Source organism: Gopherus evgoodei, chromosome 9 (assembly GCF_007399415.2).
Source record: "Gopherus evgoodei ecotype Sinaloan lineage chromosome 9, rGopEvg1_v1.p, whole genome shotgun sequence".
In the NCBI taxonomy this organism is placed as follows: Eukaryota; Metazoa; Chordata; order Testudines; family Testudinidae; genus Gopherus; species Gopherus evgoodei.
The window spans coordinates 38,231,779-38,252,665 of NC_044330.1; the positions used below are offsets into that span (position 1 = coordinate 38,231,779).

Genomic DNA, 20,887 nt, shown 5'->3' on the forward strand with positions numbered 1-20,887 from the left:
TAATTGGCTAAAACACCAAGGGTACGTCTAGACTACCCACCTTATCAGCGGGTAGAGATTGATTTCTTGGAGATCGATATATCGCGTCTCATCTAGACGCGATATATCGATCCCCGAATGTGCTCCCGTCGACCCCGGAACTCCAGCAATGCGAAGGGCGGTAGCGGAGTCAACAGGGGGAGCAGTGGATGTTGATCCCGTGCCGTGAGGACGAGAGGTAAATTGATCTAAGAGACTTTGAGTTCAGCTACGCTATTCACATAGCTGAAGTTGCGTATCTTAGATTGATCCCTCGCCCTCCCCCCACTCCGTAGTGTAGACCAGCCCCGAGAAAAAGGGTGAGTTTGCTCAGTGCTTAATTTGTAATGAAAGAGGTGCTGGAGCTCAGCAATTTTTTTACTGTGATAACTGACATGGCAAGTCCAGAAGTGCTGGGGCTCAGCCCTGGCACAAATTAAGCATTGATCTGGCTATTATTTCTGGCCCAAGTGTATGTGAAGATGGAAAAAAATAGCAAAACTAATTTATCAAATGTGTCCATAGGTAAAATACACTCTGTGATTAAACAACCAATGGTTTGGTCAGCTCTAGTCATTCTTCTGGCTCTCCAGTCCAAGAATTTGCATTTCTTACTCGGAATAATGTGGATCCAGACTAATAACACTGCTTCTCTGAGAAAGAAAAGAGCTTTCAGATGAAACCACAGCATCTAAATAGTTTAGCCAATACATGTCTGAGCAAGAAATAACATAGGGCCACTGTATGGCCCAGCTGTGCTATCGTTTTATTCCATGATACTGGGCAAATTGCTGAGGTGTCCTGTGCCTCATTTTACCTAGCTATGATAACACTGACTTACCTCAGAGCAGCGCTTCCTTCATATTTATAAATGCTCTGAGATTCTTGGGTGAAATATTCTATATAAAGGCAAAGTATTATTGTACTTTATCTTGACTGAAAGCATCAGTGAGGATGCCTCTGTTACACTCTTAAGAGAATTATATATTTGAGGCCTGTGTATCAAATATTCTGGAATAATGTATTTATGCAGGTACTTACGTGGTTGCCATCATGGTCGCATCTGAGCACTATGTGTTTAACAATAGAAATAACATTCAGAGTCTCTCCTAATCTCTGTTTCCATCCTTCCCAGCCTGTAGCAGAATGGACTTGATTAATTTATAGCTTTATCCTCATATCCCCCCAGGCAATTGGAAGCAGGAAGCTTCCGCAGAGCTGGACTCCTGATGTGCAGGGAGCATATGGGGCCTGTGCAGATTGCAAACATCCTGTGTCCCAGTGCAGTAGACCTACAGCAGCACTGCTCCAGGTAGGGTTCTCTATGTTGGCAGAGACACCGGCAGGATTTCCTCCTTAATTATTACCTAGATTGTATCTGTTGCAGATGAGAGAATTACCTATATGGGGTGAGTATAACCCATTCTTTGGCCTTAGGTCCCAACATCCGTCAAGGAGCATTACAAATCCGCATGCTGAACTTGCTGCTGTATTTTATTCAACAGGTGATCCCTGAGCTAGTTTATGAATAAAAACCACACATTGTTCCCTATAGCTAATCCAGCAAATAGATGACATATAGTGCTGCCATGAAATGTGTGCCTAATTAATATGTTCATTTCAGAGAGGAGGATACAAATAACTAGTGTGTTGGGCTAGAACCTTCTACATTTGGTCAGATTATAAGCCATTTATCATTATCTTCCAGCTCAGGCATATTAGCCATGAATCTGACCTAACTGGCTTGCGGGAAATATCCACACCATTGAGGAGTATAACTAAATCAGTATTTTTTCCTCTAGCTGCCTGTGGACTTTAAAAACTAATTAAACTGAGAAAATATTCTCTCTTTAGTTCACAGTTTGTAACGAGCTTCCTTTATTTTGAACCAATAATGAATGGTAGCCTTAAGGTCACCAAGCAGTCTGTGAAACATCTTTTCTTTCTGTGTCATTGCCAATTAACTTTTTAAGCTAGATGCTTGTTTATTAGCTTTTTCCTCGGCAAATCTAAGTATTAATTTAAACAAAGACCAAAAGCAAAGGAAGTAGATAAATGTAAAACTATAGAGTATATTTTCCCCCTAGTTCTGCACAGTACCAGGATAGGCTAGATGTCTATCAGGTCTTTGTCAAGGTGGTCATATTATCCTTCACACTTATTAGCTGGCTTCAGTATAAACAGATCCCAGATATCTTTATATCTCATTTTCATTTTTCAATTTATTGTACTGCAATTTAAGCCCAGAAACAATCTAAACTTTTGTTGCCAAAGTTGAGCTGTATTTTTTTTTCTTTCTTTCTTATCTCCAGGGCTGTCAGAAGTCATTCATCAGGTTCACTGATGTGGCCACAGAATAGTGAGAACCAGACACTGCAATATGGTTCAGTATGGAAGCTGGAACTTTATTTAACTCGTATCTAACAGGGGAAACCTCGCCAAACTCCCCAGTTCCACTGCAACTTTCAGCAGATACCAGTGGCCCCGATGCACTATTAGCCGGAGGATAATTGTGATGGCCAGGTCTGATCTATTCCCTCAAGCCTGCCAGAGGACCCTGACTTGACTCCAGAGTCCTGACCAGCTCCTCTCCTCCAAGCTGGAGGAGAAATGAGATGAGGAGAGCCACAAGCTGCACGGGACAGATGCAAATACCCTCACTATGCCATGTGAATGCCCAACACCAATGCCCAGGCAACCCACTGGTTTACCAGGACCTCAGTCAGATCCTTCCTAACCCCCCACCATCACAGTGGAGCCTGCCAAAGTTGAGACAATTTTAATGTAAACCTCCCAAACCAGACCTACATGATGTTGAGTGGAAGGGGAAAAAACCCACACTGCAGTTTGCTGCTTTTTGCCAAATGATAAAAATCCCTTCCAGCCCCCCAAACTGTCTATTAACCAAGCCCCCCTCACAGTGTCTCCTGAGCCCCAGCAAATAGATGAAGGATGGGGCTGAAACAGGGAAGCCCACAATATCTATGCCACCGAGGTGGAAGACTGTATGAACACTTCCTCTCTGTCCACTAATACCACACAGGAGCCCAGCACCTCCCCCGACGGCAGTAGCTGTGAATGGGACAGGTCCAGAGGCTCAGCCCACATGCAACCTGTGATGCTTCCCTCCTCCTGTGCCAGTCACCACAAGGATGGTACAGAGGGGAAAAAGAGAAGAAGCAGTCCCCAGAGGCTGAAGGTGAAGGGACGGAGCTATGAAGGGAGTGTTTCCACTGCTTCCAGCCCCACCATAGCTAATGGAGTGAGCAATTTCATAACATGCTTAGCTCATAGTAGTTTACTAGCTGCATTTACAGTATAGAAACCTGTAACTCTGCCTTTACCAGCAGGCATCACAGTGAAAACACAGTCATTTCTAGGGGTTTTGTAAGATAAGCATGTGTGGCACTATCTCAAAGGGCCAAACTGTGCCAACCTTCTTCACCTGGAGTAGTACCTTACTCTACGAGTAGCCCATCTGGTTTCAGTGGAGCTACTTAGAAAGTAAGGTCCTGTTGAATGTGAGTGACACAATGTGGTCCTAAATCATTAGTGAAGTTATCTTAATTTGAAGTGAACATTCCAACTACAGTACAAATTATTGCTGAAAAATATGGAATAGCTGTTGGTGTTTAATATTCCTGTTTAAAATAGCAAGCAAATCTCAGTCATTAAAATCAAAAAGTAATGTAGTCTGAGCAGTAAGATATAGTAGAAAAGCATTTAAAACCAAAACTGCATATTAGTTTGGAGATATCTGATAAAGTAATAATAATAAATAATACAAATTTCCATTTAGATGTATAGTATCTGTGGATCTGAAAGCTCTTTGCAAAAGGTAGGTACAGAATTCCTATCCCATTTTGTATGGGGGGTGGGTGCTTCAGAGGTGCAGACAGAATGAGTTGTTCAAGACAATATCAGAATCAGAAAAAGAACCTAGAATGCCTGATTCCCAGTTCTGTGTTCAGTCCACTATCTCCTTCCACACACGGAGATATCGGAACTCAATTAAACAAGAAGCTAAGGAAAGGACCCATTACTGGACATCTGTTTGGAGTAGTGAACAAACATTATTCCCAGGAAAGGTGTCTTTTTATTTAAATAAAAATTAGTGCCAGTAAAAACAATAAACTATAAATATATAAGACAATTATATACAACTCAGTATATACACCATTTTTACAGCTACAAATACATTTATACTAAAATGAAAGGATGGAGGAGAAAGCAATGGAAAATGTGACAACTCACGTCAGTCTCAGTTGGAAAGTTTCAGGATTCAAGTGATTCCAGGCAAAGTGCCAAACTTAATTTGGCTTCTTACAAACTTAAACAGCCCCCTTTGGAGTAAATCTATCAAAAGTTTTTATGGTCTGATCTAAAGCTCAATGAAGTCAATGGAAAGAAAATCACTGACTTCAAGAGGTTTTGGATCAGGCCCCTAGTGACCAATAGAGCTTTTTCCAACCACAGATATCCCCTGCTGTATAAGAAGGCAGAAGTTATATGTCTGTATAGCCTCTCCCATTATATTAACCCTTCAAAGTGAAAACAGAGCTCCCACTGCTAAACAGCAGGAGTATAGAGGGCTTTTGCCTCAGTTAATTTCTGCTGTTGTGTTCATGTTTTTCAAACTGTCTCTCAAGCTCTAATGCCAATGGATAAATCACAGAGCTATTTTAACTCAGGAAATATGTAGGGACATTTTATAAGCATATTCCTGTGCAGTGCTTTAAGATTTCAGTTCTTTTCTGTTCTGCGTAAGAACTAATCTATGCATAATGTTATAATAAAATTTCATGCATGACTGAAGTAATCATACTTTGATACAATATTAACCTTTGCTTATTTAGAAAAAATGAAATAATTTAGTAGCTAATGCATTTGTAAAACCACACTGCCATTTGCTGAGGAAAAGTGTTACAACAGTGGTTAAAAAAAATTACTGATCACAATATAGAAATGCATGTGCCACATGCAAGCCAATAGTGAAAGAAAAAGGAGCAGACAAAAAATGCAACCTGATGTTATCTACATTGGTTTCAGTGGAAGGGTCAAATTCTCTGATGGTGTAAATGGGCACAGCTTCCTAGACTTCAATGGAGAATTTCGCCCTGAAGGCTTAGGGTAAAATCCTGGTCCCCTTGAAGTCAAATGGGAGTATAGCCATTGACTTCAGTTCGGCCAAGGTTTCATCCTTAATAGTTAAAATTCTGCTCTGAGTTATACCCCTGAAAGACCATTTATTTCAATTCAGTGCAACAGAGCAGAGCTAGCATTTCTAGCTCTTACAGTTTGTAGCAAAGATCTTTTAACGTGTTTTGCACTGAAAGATCTCTGACTTTTGCAATCAAATTTATATTGCTAAATGCACATTTCTAATTGGTCATGTGAAGTCTCAGGCATCTTCAAGTAAAACTGCAGTGATCTGTGGCTTGCCAGAAGGAAACACAGTAAAAATACTTCTAGTAGATCACATATCTCTGAGAATGGACATTAATAATGATGATTCAAAACTAGTCACTTACACTTGGATAACTACTCTCAACATTTCCCAGACATTTGCAGAATTTTGAAATATGCAGAGGATATATCAGTAATAGTTACCTACTGAGAAAAATATTCTCCATATTCTTAGCACTTACAGTAAAAAAACAGCAGTCAATTTTCTAATTAGTTTAAAAAAAAACTAATTTTTAAGTTTCACTTTGATGTTTGTGTATTTGATTCCTCATCTTGCCGGCTTTCAAGAACATATTAGGCTCTGGAGCACAGCTATCTGTTGAGAGTTCATTGAGCAGGAAAGTAAAACTGCAAGATCTTAACATTAGTTCCACTCACTCTTTTGCTAGCTGTTGGGGCTGCTTTTCAAAGGCCTGCAAGTGCTAGGAATTTTGGTGGATGTTTTCTGAAGACCCTTCACTGCTCTCATTGAGAAGGGCTTCTGACGCTTCCCCCAGCTCAGCATCCAGCACTTCCTCTTGAATGGTGAAGTGAATATCAGGTGAAGAAGACTCCGAACTCACACTGCTTCCCTCCATGGAGCAGACAGCACATGACAAAGATGGTACCATACTCTCTTGCAGCACATTTAGCATCATGGGGATCTGGACGGACCTCAGTCCTGACACGGCTGGCCGAGGTTTCATGGCTTCTCCCCAACACCTTTCTTCATCTTTGTAGAGCAGAAGCAAATTGGATTTCTTTTCTTTCCTCTTGGATTTCATGTAGCCCAGCATTATTCCCATTAAGAAGATCCCATAGAAAGACATGACAATCAAAATGTAAAAGTACTCATTGCCGCTGCTGTTGTTCTTCTCCGGAGTCTGAGGTTCAGCAGTCAACATGGTTTGGGTCATGTTTGTATGATCCATCTTCAACATCAAAACACTTTTGCCAGAATTTAAGCCTAGAAGAGAACATATGTGTTAGGTATCAAAACTCCAGATCAGATATTTGAAAACAAGCCCCTAATGACATTCATGAATTAAAAACCCAGGCTGTTCTTTGTCACTCACAGTGTGATCTTTTAAAAGCTGGCAGAACCCAACAGACTGAAGTTTGCATAGTCTACAGTGTTTGGGCAATAACTAATCTTTTAATCTAATGAAATATCATTCAAATACAGAGAGTATTATACAGAGAGTACACAATATTAAATTATAATAAATACAACTTTAAAATATAACAAAACCCAAGTATGAACATTTAGTATTATGAGTAAAAGTGGAAAATACTCTACCAGTCACATTTATGTAACTGAAACTGGCAATTCTGCTGGTTGCCAGTGTTTCAATAGCAAAAACAAAGTTAGAAGTGTTATTGCATTGAATGGTGTGGGAGAAAGAAAAGGGACGTGAGCCACTTACGTGACTATGCAAATAATTCCTTACTTCAAAAGCTCAAGAGATCCTTCCTCTGCCAAATGCTGGGTATTCTGAAAACTTTGCTCTGCTGCATTCAGAATATATAGTCTCTCAAGAAATGTGTCATCACGTGTCCTGGAGCCTAAGTTTATAATAGTTTTGGGTTGGAGTCAACAGATGAACTCGAAGGTTTGCAGTTCAACCCACTGAACTCTTGACAGCTGTGAAAAGAAAAAGGATTGGGAATTCAGAGTTACTTTTTCTTAACCAGCACAGCACCAGATCTTTCAGGTTGCAAATCTGTTCCCTCTCCACCCAAAATACTAAATTTGAACACCGAAAGCTGTTTACGTAACAAAAACTCCACTAATCATAAACTCCCCTTTGTCATAAAATACAGAAAAATACATTTCATGGTTTTATAATACACTGTGGATAAGGTCTGCTGCAGCCAGGTGCAATGTTACTGCTTTCCCTGAAGTCTGTGGGGGGCCAGATTCTCTGGTGCCCTGAACCTAGTATAGTTATTTAAACCCTGACAAATGGAGAGCAAAATGCTTCCACATTGGAATGGTGGTGGCATCCATCTACTTTGCTCTAACTTTGCACAAAGAGCAGGGAAATGAAGAATCAGGACTTAGATCCTGAATGAACCTTTCTCGGTAAAACACTCTTGTGTATAAATGGTAGTTTTCAGTAGGATCAGTAAGCTAATAATACTTAGTATTACGGCATCATGTTCACCCTGAAGCAGAGATTTAGTGATAGGCCCTCTGCACTATTGAAACCGATGGCTAGGCTGCCATTATATATTGCTTCTGTTACTCTGCATGAAAATCAGGGTGCATCAAGGTCTCTGTGCCAGCCCCTGATAGCCCAGCATGGAGGACAGCACAGGGAGCAGACTAGTGAGTGAGTCCACAGAACCTACAATTGTACTGATCAATTGAACCTAACTACTATCTCCTATAAGTGGCACAAGGGACCTGTGACTATTATGCCACCAGAGGCTTCAGTACATGCTGCAGGAGGCAGGAGGCCCTTGCTGCATCTTGGACTTTCACCTCTGCATGGCCCCCACTCCCACACAAAGCTTGATTAGCCAGGCCCCGTGCATATTATGTGAATGTCTCCTATAGTGGATCACTTCAAGGATGTTTATGTAACAGGATGCTTCCGTTCCAGACAATATTTTACCACGGTTGTGGAATTTCCCCATTGAAGGTTCTGAACTTTTGCACCGTAAATTGTGGCTTCCTTCAACAGGCTCCAAATGCTTTACAGCATCATGTCCTCTCAGCATCCCTATGCTATATTGGTTTATATTATTGTACCCATTTTATAAGTGGATAAGCCAAAGTACAGAGAAGGAAAGTGATTTTTAAAGAAATTCTTAAGTCCAAGTGACACAGAACACAAGCCCTATCCATTTTCTACTTTGATGTGTTTCCTTTTTCTAAAAGGCCCATAGATAGAAAGACTAAACCAGCAGGAAGGATTCCCTTCCCTGTCCCTTGAAACTGAGGATCTGCTCTCTAGGATGTTGATTTTATTCTCTCCTCACACATTCCCATATGATAGCTCAGGAGATGTTGATGTTGGACTAATGTCTATTGGGATTTCATGTGACAAAATCTGTCTGCAGCACCCTCTTGCCAAGTCTGCATTTTTTCTCCCTGTTCCCTACAGATTACTGAGCAGAAAGCACTAACATAAGAGTGGACTTAAATGCCTATCATAGAATATCAGGGTTGGAAGGGACCTCAGCAGGTCATCTAGTCCAACCCCCTGCTCAAAGCAGGACCAACCCCATGTCACTCCAGGACTCCCATTTGTCTGGTTACTTTTGAGAATTTTATTTGATATTCCTGTCAGCTTCATATCACAGCCACCTCCCTCCCAGCCAAGAGGGCTAGATGATATCCTGCCCCAATAAGCCTCCCACCTGGCTGTGGGAATTTAGAATTCAACACATTAAAGCCTGTGGGTTATATTTTTTCCCTCAGATAAGCATGCAAGACTTCCATGGACTTGGACAGAAGACACAAAGATGCATCCAAGGTTAACATTTGGCCCAGTGCAATGCATCCTAGCAGGGTAAAATCTCCTCCCCATGCCCAAGTGGGCTTTGTGCAGGGAACCAACTGGTAGTTGGGGGTAGAGGGGCACAGAGACAGGGAGAAGGGCAGCTGCTCTTCAGATCCTCTGCAGTCACTGTTCCAGCTCCTGAACTGAAACAGGGACATGTGAGAACCCCCAGTGCAGAGAACTGTATCTACCTACATACTTTTAGCCTCTTATTCCACCTAATCTATCATGGTCCCACACTGTCCAGTCCCTGATCTTCCCCCATCACACCCTAGCAGACATGGCATGGAGTCATATGCAGAAGGTAGAACTCCCTTTTGCACCTGCTCCATAGCCTCCCATTCCCCATGTGGTGAAATGGTATGTAAAATAATACCGAATTGCTGCAGCCAGTCAGAGCACAAGAAAGCTGTGCAGGTACCACAGCCCAAACAGTTATGTAATTCCTTGAATTTTGACTGAGAGGGGAATGGATGTGCATAATGAGTGAATGGGTATTTCTCAAAAAACATTGTAACCATGGTTACTAAGACTGGCTGCTGCCCACAGAATTCCCCCATCTGTTACACTATGTGGCCCCACATTAAATACACTTGAATTTCAAAAGAACCATTTTTGCTAGAGGAGGAGACACTAACCCCTTTTGAAACAGTAAAGAGGAAGGGTAGAGGGACACTGAGGTGAGGCTGGGTAACAGGGTGACATGCTGGAGATGACATCAGATGTTAGATGGCTTGTGGATGAGAGTTCTGAGGACAATAGTCAACTACTGCAGTGGATTTTATAGCAAAAAAATTTATAGATTTTATAGAGTGCAGGGATAAGAGGATGGAGAACACCTTCCAGTTGAGTGATGGCAAGTTTAGGGTGCTTTCCTCAGTCTTTACACAGTAATAATTTAATCCTTGTCTTTGTGTTATCAGCTCAGAAACAGGAAATACCTCCAAGTTATTTGTTGAATACAAAGCTTGTATAGAATCCAAAATTGCACCAACATCAGTGGGAGTTGGGTCTGAGTATGGGGCTTGTCCTAAAGAGGTATTACATCATTCTGTTTAATTAGCAACTGTTACTAGAGCTGGCTGAACAATTTCTGCCTGAATTTATCTTTCCCATCAAATCAGCAGTGTACACCACACTAACCAGTGGGAAATGAGGGTGCTCAGTATACAGCGTCATGTCAGTTTTGATTTGGAAAAAAACTGGAATGGATCATTTTCATAAGGTTGACAGGGGACATTTAGTTTGTGTTTCAAAATGACTTCATTTCAATATTTTTATTCCATAAAATTTAAATCAGAATGAAACTTTTTGATAAATCCAAAACATTTTTTCCAGAATTTCATTTTGAGGGAAATTTCAATTTTTTTTTGTTCCATTTCAAAACAGAAAAAAAATTGCAAAAATTACAGAATTTCCTGTGGAAACAACAGCTCTGGCTTCTGCACAGCTTTAGTTATTATCCATCTTCACTCATCTTTGTCATGAGGAGAATCTTACTCCCAGCATGAGCTACAAAAATTAGTTTATGAACAGTTCACTGTTGCGCCTCCTATTTCCATCCCCCGGAGGTTTCCAGGGCTACCAAAGGAGAAGAGAGGAATGGCCAGCCAATCAAGAAAAATTATAACATTGAAAAGGTCACCTCTCCTCTCCTGGATTGCCTTTAGTAGCTAGTCCGGAAAAGGCACTCACATCTTAATGAATCTTTTGTGACAAAAGTAACATGAATGGAAGCAGGGCTGGCTCCAGGCACCAGCAAAGAAAGGGACAGTAGTCCATCAGTTGTTGGGGCAGCAAGCCCAGGTCTGCAGCGGCACTTCAGCAGTGGGTCCTTCACTCCTTCTTCCTCTTCAACAGCACTTTGGCAGCCACTTAATCGGGTTTTCCTTTTTCTTTCTTCGCCGCTTGGGGTAGTAAAAAAGCTGGAGCCGGCACTGAATGGAAGTGGCATATCTTTAAGAATAACAACAAGACTTTGTTCTTCTTTAAACACCCTTCATCCAGGGACTCAAATATTCATTAAGGCTCACAGCATCCCCATGGGTAGGTATCTATCTGATGACAAAGACGGCAAGGCCCAGGGGATGATAGAACATGAACCCACACTCAAAATAAAGGTTAGGAGAGATGAGAAAGGGAAATGGCACAGACAGAATCCATTATCAGTACAACGTGAGCTGCAGCAAGCAGTTTCCCCCAGAGAGCCAGACAAGTTGCTGCAGGCTGAAGTGGAAAATACAGGCTTAACCCTTTGGGGACCACTGTGTTCCCAGTGCTGAATTTGTGTGTCGGTTTCTATCTAGTAAGTCAGAAAGACTGCTGTTACATAATTACCCGGGCTTGATTACATGAGCTGCTGAAGCACCCTCAACTCCCATTAGTCCATATGGCATATTTACAAAGTTCTCTAATGATTTTCTTCTCTGAAGCAATCATTTTAAAATTGATGTGAAAGAAAGGGAAGAGAGTCGGGGGAGTATTGTGAGAAGTGGAACTTTAATGGGGATGGCAGGTCAGATATCTACAGTTGAAAGAGGAAATGGGAGACCTTTCATTCTTCAAATATTTACTAAATTGTGGCTCAGAACATTTGGATACTACAACTGAGAAGGGAGAGTAAAGGATAATTAGTATCTTGGGTTTACATATATGATTTCATTTAAGCTAAAATTGGTGATCGTGAGGTATCTGAAACCTGAAAGAAGCAAGCAAAAAGAGCATTGATGTTTGACTGATTGTTCCTTTTAAAAAAGACCTGCCACATTAACATGTGTGCTGACATTTGGGCCCATCATGAAAGCATAAGCCTGTCTAAAGATATGATCCAGATCACTGAAGTCAATTTCCATTCACTTCAATGGGCTTTGAATCCGATCCAAAGCAAATGTCAGAGGAGAAGTGATGGATATTATAATAATAGCTGCCAAACTCTCAAAGTTGGCATGAGGACATGATGCAATAAAGCATTCAGGAATCCTTTCCTGAAAAGACACTGACTGCTGCATAAAAGTGCAAAACCATTATTAACCTGCCACATATAACATCAGAGCACCTCTCACATTGCTCTGTGTTTCAATGTAACTTTCCCTCTCTCTCAGTTGTCTCTCATCATACCATATAAATGTATAACTTTTTTTCCTTACATGCACACCTTCCCCACCTCCTTTTCTGGAGCAAAATAATCACCTGCTCCTACAGCAAAATTCACAATGCTGCACACATACCCATTGGCAAGAAGTGACTTCCTTTCCAGTTAATAGCTGCTAAAGGCAAACATTACAAGCCCAGTGTTCATAGCACCAATGGGTAAAAAGCAGCATTAATACTGATCTGATGAAACAACTGAAATGTTCATATAATATACAGTGAACTCTCCGTTCTCTAAGTCAAAATATATTTTTAAAAATCAGGAAAGTCTTCCAGTGTTCTGTCTTAAAAAAACAAAAAATAACTACATTAAGAATGTCTCTACATTATATTATACACAGTATGCGAGGCACTTGACAAATATATATAAAAGACACCACCGCTGCCCTGAATACCTTCCAATCTATGTACAGAATATTCAGACCTAAAGATAGGAAGGGAGGCAACACAGTCCAGTTTGACAGAGGAGTAGAGTATGACATATGTCCTGTGTTTCCACATTGGGTTTATTTTTTGGTTTGTTACTTAATTAAAATAAAATTACAGTTAATTTTCAAAACGGTGTTTAGAACTACCTGCCACTGTTCCAGAATCACCATGGGGTGAATGGAATTCTAGTTTCTTTGGCTTTGTCTTTACAAGGAAAATTAGGATTTATCATTCTTAACTGGTGGTAGCTAATATGAAGTCAGTACAATTTTTACCACTGTGTCCTCTAATACCGCTCAGGGTAGTTCTAATCAACCTGGTGGTTAAAAAAGCAGTGGCTTTCCACACATGGTAGGGTAGTTGTGAAAAATTGTCCAAATGAGTCTGGTGTAGACATGGCCATGTTAATGATATTATATTAACTTCCCAGCAGGAAGCAGAGACTTTTGAGGTAGATTAGGTTCCTGAACTTAGGTGTTTGACTTAACAGCAGTATTTTAGAAAGAAAGAAAGAAAGAAAGAAAGAAAGAAAGAAAGAAAGAAAGAAAGAAAGAAAGAAATCTGGGTTTTTTCTGGAAAAAATGTGATTTAAAAAAAAAAATCAATGGCTCTACTATATATATATGTGTGTGTGCAATAGAAAGTGCTACAGATACCATTGTAGGTTTGACTATGCCTATAAATGTTGATTTAATAGGATAGCACCTACTGTTTATTGTTATTTTTCTGCACATAAAGAATTTAAGATGGCTGCTATCCTCCTTTAGTTTTAGAGATGGACTTTTTCTGTCTCAAATTCATGCAGAAAAACAAAATATAAGTTTCTGATCTTTTAGTAACAGGAATCTAGTACAAATATTTACTTCCATCAGTATAAAGAAGACTTATGATGGGACATGCACATGACCTGTGAAGCTTTCCTGATTCTAACATACTCAGAATCAGCATCGTAATGTGACACTGGGGAAGGCTTCTTTCTCAACATGTTGTGGATAAAGAGATTGAGTTTTCAAGAATCCCCTTAAACATAAAAGATGCTTATCCAAATAAACGACTGAAACTAAGGCCTTGTCTACATTAATGAGGTAAATCAATCTAAATTACGTAAATTATGTAACTTATTTCGACGTAGCTTAGATCACTTGAAGTGATGTAGACACCACGCTATGATGATGGAAGATGGTCTCCCATTGATATAGCTTCTGCCTCTCATTGAGGTGTAGTACTGAAGTTGATGGGAGAGCGCTCTCCTATCAACTTATCGCGTCTTCATCAGACCCATTAAATCGACGCCACTGCATCAATCGCAATAGCGCCAATTTAGCCTATAGAGAAGAAGACAAGCCCTCAGGCTGAGTTTAGCTTACAACTCGACTTTGTCGTCTTCAAACAAAACAACTTTCTGTTAGCTCATTTCTTGTTCTGCAGTCATCATTCATTTACAAATCTGATTGCACTTATCGCTTCTGCTTTTCACTTCTGCTAGCTCAGTGGAAGCCAAGCATGGTTATTTGGTGTTTTTTTAGAAATATCATTTATAACAAAGACAGAAGAAAAGTGGATTGATGCACTTTATAAGGCTATATTACACACAAGCCATGAAATGATATGTTAAGGACTGGGGATCCAGTGGCTTTAGAACTGCCTTTTATTGATAAAGATAGAAGGGAATTCTCGTGGCCTATAATACTTCAAAAAAGATTTTAAAAAATAGACAGGAAATTAATCACTGGGGAAATCAAATACCCTGAAGTCAAAGAGACAGTTGTTGCTTAGTTTTAACTAAAGTCAGCCAACTCAGTTACTGTTTCTTGTAACATGAAAACTGTAAAGAAGCTAATGTTTTAGACCAGCGTTTCTCAAACAGGGGTTGCCGCTTGTGTAGGGAAAGCCCCTGGTGGGCCAGGCCAGTTTGTTTACCTGCCCCAATCGCAGGTCCAGCTGATTGCGGCTCCCACTGGCTGCGGTTCACCACTCCAGGACAAGGGGGCTGCTGGAAGCGACACAGGCCGAGGGATGTACTGGCTGCTGCTTCCAGCAGTTCCCATTGGCCACGATTGGCTGGATCTGTGGACGGGGCAGGTAAACAAACCGGCCCGGCCTGCCAGGGGCTTTCCCTACACAAGCGGCGACCTCTGTTTGAGAAACCCTGTTTTATATCAATTAGTGCCAGGGCCGCCCGGGGGGGGGGCAAGTGGAGCAATTTGCCCCAGGCCCTGGGCCCCACAGGGGCTGCCATGAGAGTTTTTTTGGGGGCCCTGGAGCGGGGTCCTTCACTCGCTCTGGGGGCCCCGGAAAACTCTCGCGGGGCCCAGGCCCCCGGAGCTTCTTCCGCTCAGGGTCTTCAGCGGCAATTCAGCAGCAGGGGGTCCTTCCGCTCTGGGACCTGCCACCGAAGTGCCCCGAAGACCCACAGCAGGGCGTCCTTCCGCCCCGGGACCCGCTGCCAAAGTGCCAGGTCTTTGGCAGCAATTCAGCAGTGGGGTGCCCCCTCCGCCGAAGACCCCAGGCTCCCTGAATCCTCTTGGCAGCTCTGATTAGTGCAGTGCTGACTTACTCCTATTGAATTAAATGGGAATTTAGGGTGTGTAAAGAATACAGCATAAGGCTCACTGTATGTTTTCTTCATAGAACGAGTAAGCGTTCTGCCTAGTTATCTGCCTTTCTGGAATCTAAAATACCTAACAACATATAGGAAATATTTCCTGTTACTAACACTGATTAATAATAATAATAATAATAATATTGGTGAAAGCAATATTGGACAGGTTGGACAAAGTTAAAATAAACCACTCCAATAAGGGCATCGTGGTGCCTTCACCAAGGTTGAACCAGCATAATCTCTCTCCAGGACACCAGCAAGCAACTGTGCCTAGCTAACAGCTCAACAGGAACATCATCCTGACCTTCTCCTCCCCCCCACTGAAGCAAGCCGTGAGACGAATCTTCAGTCCGCTCTCCCAGAAAATGGTGCTCAGTAAGGGATGGATAGGATAAATTGTGCTTTCTCAGTTCCACCCACAAAATCCCACTGGTTCATTGAGGGAGCATAGCCATAGATGAACAAGCTGCATTATCTTTTCTTTTTTTCAATCCTGGATAAAATGGTTTACAAAGTAAAAAGCTATTCAAATTGTTTCACAGCTATCTCAGTGTAGCATCCCAGGTCGCTATGACCTTAATAGCGTAACAGATGTCATTTTCACACGGATAACAGATGTTGAACTATATCTTCAACATACAAAGCGCTCGGGCTTTCCTTCAACATCAGGCAGACACATCACATGCATTTGTAACATTTCCTCCAAGATTTTTTTCTTGAGATAGTCACACTATTGCAACTGCTGCAAGGAAAATGCCATACTTCATTAATGTTTGAACTACACTCTGATAGCCTCTATCTTTGAATGATTATAAATGCAGACCAGCATTCTGCAGTCCTTTTTGTATTGTGTTCCCTTTAAAGCCCAGATGTTAAAATGGTGGCATTTATTATTCTCCAGTTTTGTAGCTCAGGTGATTGAGTCTAAGGACTGTATTAATTTTTGGCATAAAAATATCCTCAGAATTGCTCTTTGTACCATTATCCCGAAAGTCTGCATTAACACCAATAGCAGGAGAACTGAAGTCCACAGAAAGGAGGATGTGGGTGAGTAAATTCAGGTGTGTAGGAGAGAGGGCATATATAAGTGTATGAATTAGGCCCATTTGCAAGGTGACAGTCTTTTTTATTTTAATTCTACATGCCAATGAAAAGGGACTTAAATAGTAAATTCCTGATTCCAAGGCTGAAATTTTGGCCCCATTGAACTTAATGGGAGTTTTACCATGGGCCCAGGATTTCCCATCAGGCCCATGGACAGCAAGAGGAGTTTAGTAACTAGAATGCACAGTGGGTCCTAAAAATGGGCTCTGATCAACTCATGAGTTTGACCTCACAAAGCTCTAACGAAACAGTCCAATGAGTCCATTCACTTCTAGTCAATGTGGCTATGACACAGGGCAGCTGCTCTTTATGGGGAATTAGGGCCCAATCTGGCTGTGACTGCCTTATGAAGGCCCCACCTGGGGGTAATTTACTGCCCCAAGTGGCTCATTAATGAACAAACACCTGGACCTAAAAAGCTTCACCAAGTTCAGTTAGAGGGATCTCTGAAGAGAGACAGGAGATTTCTGAGGGGGGGAGTTCCTAAGAGAAACCTGAGCCAGAGAGCTATGCAGGAAGCCTAGAAGGTAAGCTCCCTAAGGAACCTACTAGGACAAGGAACCTGTAAGAAGAGAAAATAAGAGTCTCCTAGATAGAGGGCTGCAGCTAGCAGACATCCAAGAGGGCTTGGTCTCAGTCAGGAGTTCACCAGACATTGGCCAGAAGCCTGGCCTGGCAAGGGTCACCCACTGTCCATGGAGAAGAGTTGCAGTGAATGGCCTTCCAGAGAAAGGATATTATTCCAGTAGGGGCAAGAGGCCTGTAGACGGGTTCTGCCGGGGCTCAACCCTCCCTGAGGGGTAGGGGAGCCACACTGGCCTCGCTGTCGTAGCTGCAATTACAATCAGCTCTGGCCCTTTCGGCAGGTCAGAGCAGTGGCAACGTCAAAAGGGGCCCAGCTCTTGGTTCGGGCAGGGCACCAAACACAGTTACGAGCAGCTCTGGCCCTTTGGGGCAGGTCAGAGCAGTGGCAAAGTCAAAAGGGGCCCAGCCCTCAGTTCGGGCGGGGCACCAAACACAGTTACAAGCAGCTCTGGCCCTTTGGGGCAGGGCAGAGCAGTGGCAAAGTCAAAGGGGGCCCAGCCCTCGGTTCAGGCGGGGCACCAAACACAGTTACAGTTAGCTGTGGCCCTTTGGAGCAGGGCAGAGCTCTTGGCACTAGGCTGGGAAGAGGGGGAGTCTGCCACCGGTTACGGGTGGCAGGGGGAACGCAGGCCCTCCCACTCCTCTGCGTTCCAGCCCGGGGTCTGGTAGCGGCCGTCACCGCTACCAGTGGTCAGTGGGGATCCTGACCGAAACACACTGACATCGGCAAGGTTAGCTCTGCAGCCTGACTGGAATCTGGCTCCCCCGGGCTACTTCCTAGCTCCCCCTCTACTCCTACCTGGTCCAGGGCCTCCGTTCCGGGGACGTCCAGGACCATCAGTTCCTCCCAATCCGGGCTGGGCGGCAGGTCCAGTAGGGTTTCGGGGAATGCGGGCCAAGCCTGGTTCGGGGGCTCCTCGGGGCCATAGTAGGGGCGAGGCAGCTCTGGCAGCTCCTCATCGTAATAGGGGAGAGGCAGCCCTGGCAGCTCCTCGTCGTAATAGGGGAGAGGCAGCCCTGGCAGCTCCTTGTCGTAGCGGCCTCGAGAATGCTCCGGCGGCTCCTCGTCGTAATAGGGGCGAGACAGCTCTGGCGGCTCCTCATCGTAATAGGGGAGAGGCAGCCCTGGCAGCTCCTCGTCATAGCGGCCTCGAGAATGCTCCGGCGGCTCCTCGTCGTAGTAGGGGCGAGGCAGCTCTGGCAGCTCCTGGTCTCGGCCTCTGGCTCGGGCTCGGGCAGCCTCCCAGTTACGGGCGTCGGCGGACACATCTGCTCCTGCCAGTGGCAGACCTGCAACTGAAGTCTGGGGCCCGGCTTTTATTCTTCCGGGTCGCCTCCTGACCCTCTGAGGGGCGGGACATCCACTCAGTGGCCCTGCCCCCCGTGGATGATTGACGGGGCTCGACCTTCCCTGAGGGGGAGAGGAGCCACACTGCCTCGCTACAAGGCCTAACACCAGAGGCAGAGACTGGTACCAAAAGAACCCTGGAGGAAGAGCCTGGGTAGTGGTGAACACTGTGTTGACTGTTTGAACTTATTGATACCCTCTGCGAGGGGGGAAAAAATCTAGTAAAGGCTCATCCACACTATAACTGCATGCTGGATCCGCCTGGAATCGTGACAGGTTGCAAGAGTGTAAATGAACAGAGATTTTGTCACTACATGCAAAATACAGGTCAGAAGACACCACCACCCCCAGTGACAGACAGGCTCTTTTACCCATACCTTGAATCACCACAACCCCAGACAGTCTCCATTGTAGAAGTCCATTGGAGTTCCAGGATCAAGTTAAGTCTACTGACCTCCATCAGAACTGCTGAGCAGGGGTGGCAGGGCAAACATTTCTTTCCAGTAAGGTGGGTAAGTTTCCCCCTCTGAAAAGCTGACAACCGGTAGCAGAATTTCAAAATAAAGGCCTTGACTACTCTAGAAAATTGTAATAGCAAAGTGCAACTGACACAACTATTTCGACAGCGAGTTCAAGCTTGTTTGCTTCCCCTGGCACACTATAGTTTGCACAGAGTTAATTTGTATGGGCAAAAGCACGTTGCATGGTGAGTAGGCATCGCACTGTCCTCCGCACTATCTTCAAGCACCCTCCATTATGGAAAACTGTCACCCAGTATTGTCTCCCCTCCTCCCCCAAAAATGTGAGTTATGCTGATTACATTAAAAAAATGTAGACCAGATCTATGCAAATAGGTGGATAGAAAATTAACTAAGATTTGTAAAAATTAGTATTTCATAATGCTGTAAGAGAAAGTAAAACCCAGTCTGAAAGATAATACAAAATCTGAATCTCTGCTAGCAGCAGGAAGGTTTCTCTGAGTGACACATAGCCTTCCCAGGTTCCTTTTTCTCAGGCACAGATATTCACACTGAAGCATTTGGTGAGAAATAATCACTCCTTGTATATTTTAATAATAATATTGTTAACCCAATGGAATCATTATTTTCCCCATTTTAGTCTTAAATTGTATCTGTTGGCTAAAGACATGCAATTAGCCACCCAATGTAAACAAGGCACAGCTGATATACAAAATGTGTGTGGTCTTTTTTGCTATACATGCTAGAAGTGAGTTCTTATTTCACAACCAGCAAAAAGAATTCAATGAAAGGAAGTGATGCAAGAACAGAGGATTCTGCAGTTTCGCAAGAGTCTCTTGAAGTTAAGCACATCTGTGGAAAGATATTTTTATTCGACTGGAAATATTAGAGAATAATATCCCCAGAGATATGTGTTAGAGGTGAACAAAGATACATGTCAGAGGTGAACAAAGACTAGTAACATGCTCAATTCATATTCACTTGTATTATAAAGAGAATTTTGATATGTCCCCAATGTTCATGAATATTCCTGTGTCCCATTTCATGAATATTTGAATGCTCAAGCTTCAAATCAACTGCTAGTGAATAGAAAACATTAAATGCAGGGTTTCTCAAACAGGGGTCACCACCTGTGTAGGGAAAGCCCCTGGCGGGCCAGGCCGGTTTGTTTACCTGCCCCGTCTGCAGGTCAGGCCGCGGATCACCACTCCAGGCCAATGGGGGCTGCTGGAAGCGGCGCAGGCCGAGGAACATACTGGCCACCACTTCCAGCAGCGAACCGTGGCCACTGGGAGCCACGATCGGCCGGACCTGCAGACAGGGCAGGTAAACAAACTGGCCTGTTCCGCATGGGGCGACCCCTGTTTGAGAAACCCTGATTAAATGTAAGTGTTAATACTTTCTGACAAAATTTTGAACTGTATATTTAACTGTAAAATCAACATTTCAGGTGTTGATTACTTACATAAATCATCCAATCAGGGAACAAACAATACTAATGTTATGTAATTGTCCAACACTGCATGACAAACTCTTTGCTAGCATGCTACTGATCAGGAATCAATTTGCCGATTTCTTCAGCAGCCATTCTAAAGAAAGTGCCATGCTTGAAAGTATTCTATCTGTTTTCAGACAGTTGATGAACAGAAGAAAAGGTCACATTTGGATATTTCTTATTAATTGCAAGTTATTCATTCAGCTCCCATACATACTACTCACGCTTGCAGGGATGAAAACCACAAGAAAGTACACTCACGTAATAAATGAATTTACTCGCCATTCCTTTCAAGCTACCCACTCTTTTCATTCTGTCCAAATTACTCATCCATGTCCTTCTCTTCTAATGTCTTTTTGATAATTAACCTCACATTACCCAAAATGCTGCTGCTAGAACCATGTCTCACCTGTCACATTAATCATTTCACCCTCCCTCTGAGTCATTTCAGTAGCTCTCTGTTGGGCTATCATGTTAATAAATTTTAAGGGCACAAGAGACCATTAGCATCATCTTGTCTGACCTCCTACACAATAACAGGCCATAGAACCTACCTTATCCACTGATACTTGTACTAAGCCCACAACTTCTCGTTAAAAAAACAAAACAAAACAAATCCCATGGCTGTGCTTTCAAGACTTTACATCATGCAGTCCTAGCTTCCATCTCTGACCTTGTCACCTTCTATGTGCCCATTACCCCCTCAGTATCTTAATACCC

General features: G+C 42.9%; 1 protein-coding gene across 2 annotated transcripts; it reads right to left on the bottom strand.

Annotated features, from left to right (window-relative positions):
- Positions 1 to 3,798: 3,798 nt before the first annotated feature.
- Positions 3,799 to 6,985, bottom strand: KCNE4 (potassium voltage-gated channel subfamily E regulatory subunit 4). Of its 2 annotated transcripts, none has more exons than XM_030575316.1 (2): positions 6,915 to 6,985; positions 3,799 to 6,430 (listed from the first exon to the last, which is right to left on the bottom strand). In XM_030575316.1, the coding sequence occupies exon 2, from the start codon at positions 6,402 to 6,404 to the stop codon at positions 5,907 to 5,909; it is 498 nt and encodes a 165-aa protein (XP_030431176.1). In that variant the 5' UTR covers positions 6,405 to 6,430; positions 6,915 to 6,985; the 3' UTR covers positions 3,799 to 5,906. The 2 variants fall into 2 exon arrangements, with proteins under 2 accessions (XP_030431176.1, XP_030431177.1); XM_030575317.1 differs by having other exon boundaries at positions 6,891 to 6,951.
- Between the last annotated feature and the right edge of the window lie 13,902 nt (positions 6,986 to 20,887).

Bases quoted from the DNA above. Each gene is read 5' to 3' on its own strand.
- KCNE4 (XM_030575316.1), bottom strand. From the start codon at position 6,404: ATGTTGAAGATGGATCATACAAACATGACCCAAACCATGTTGACTGCT.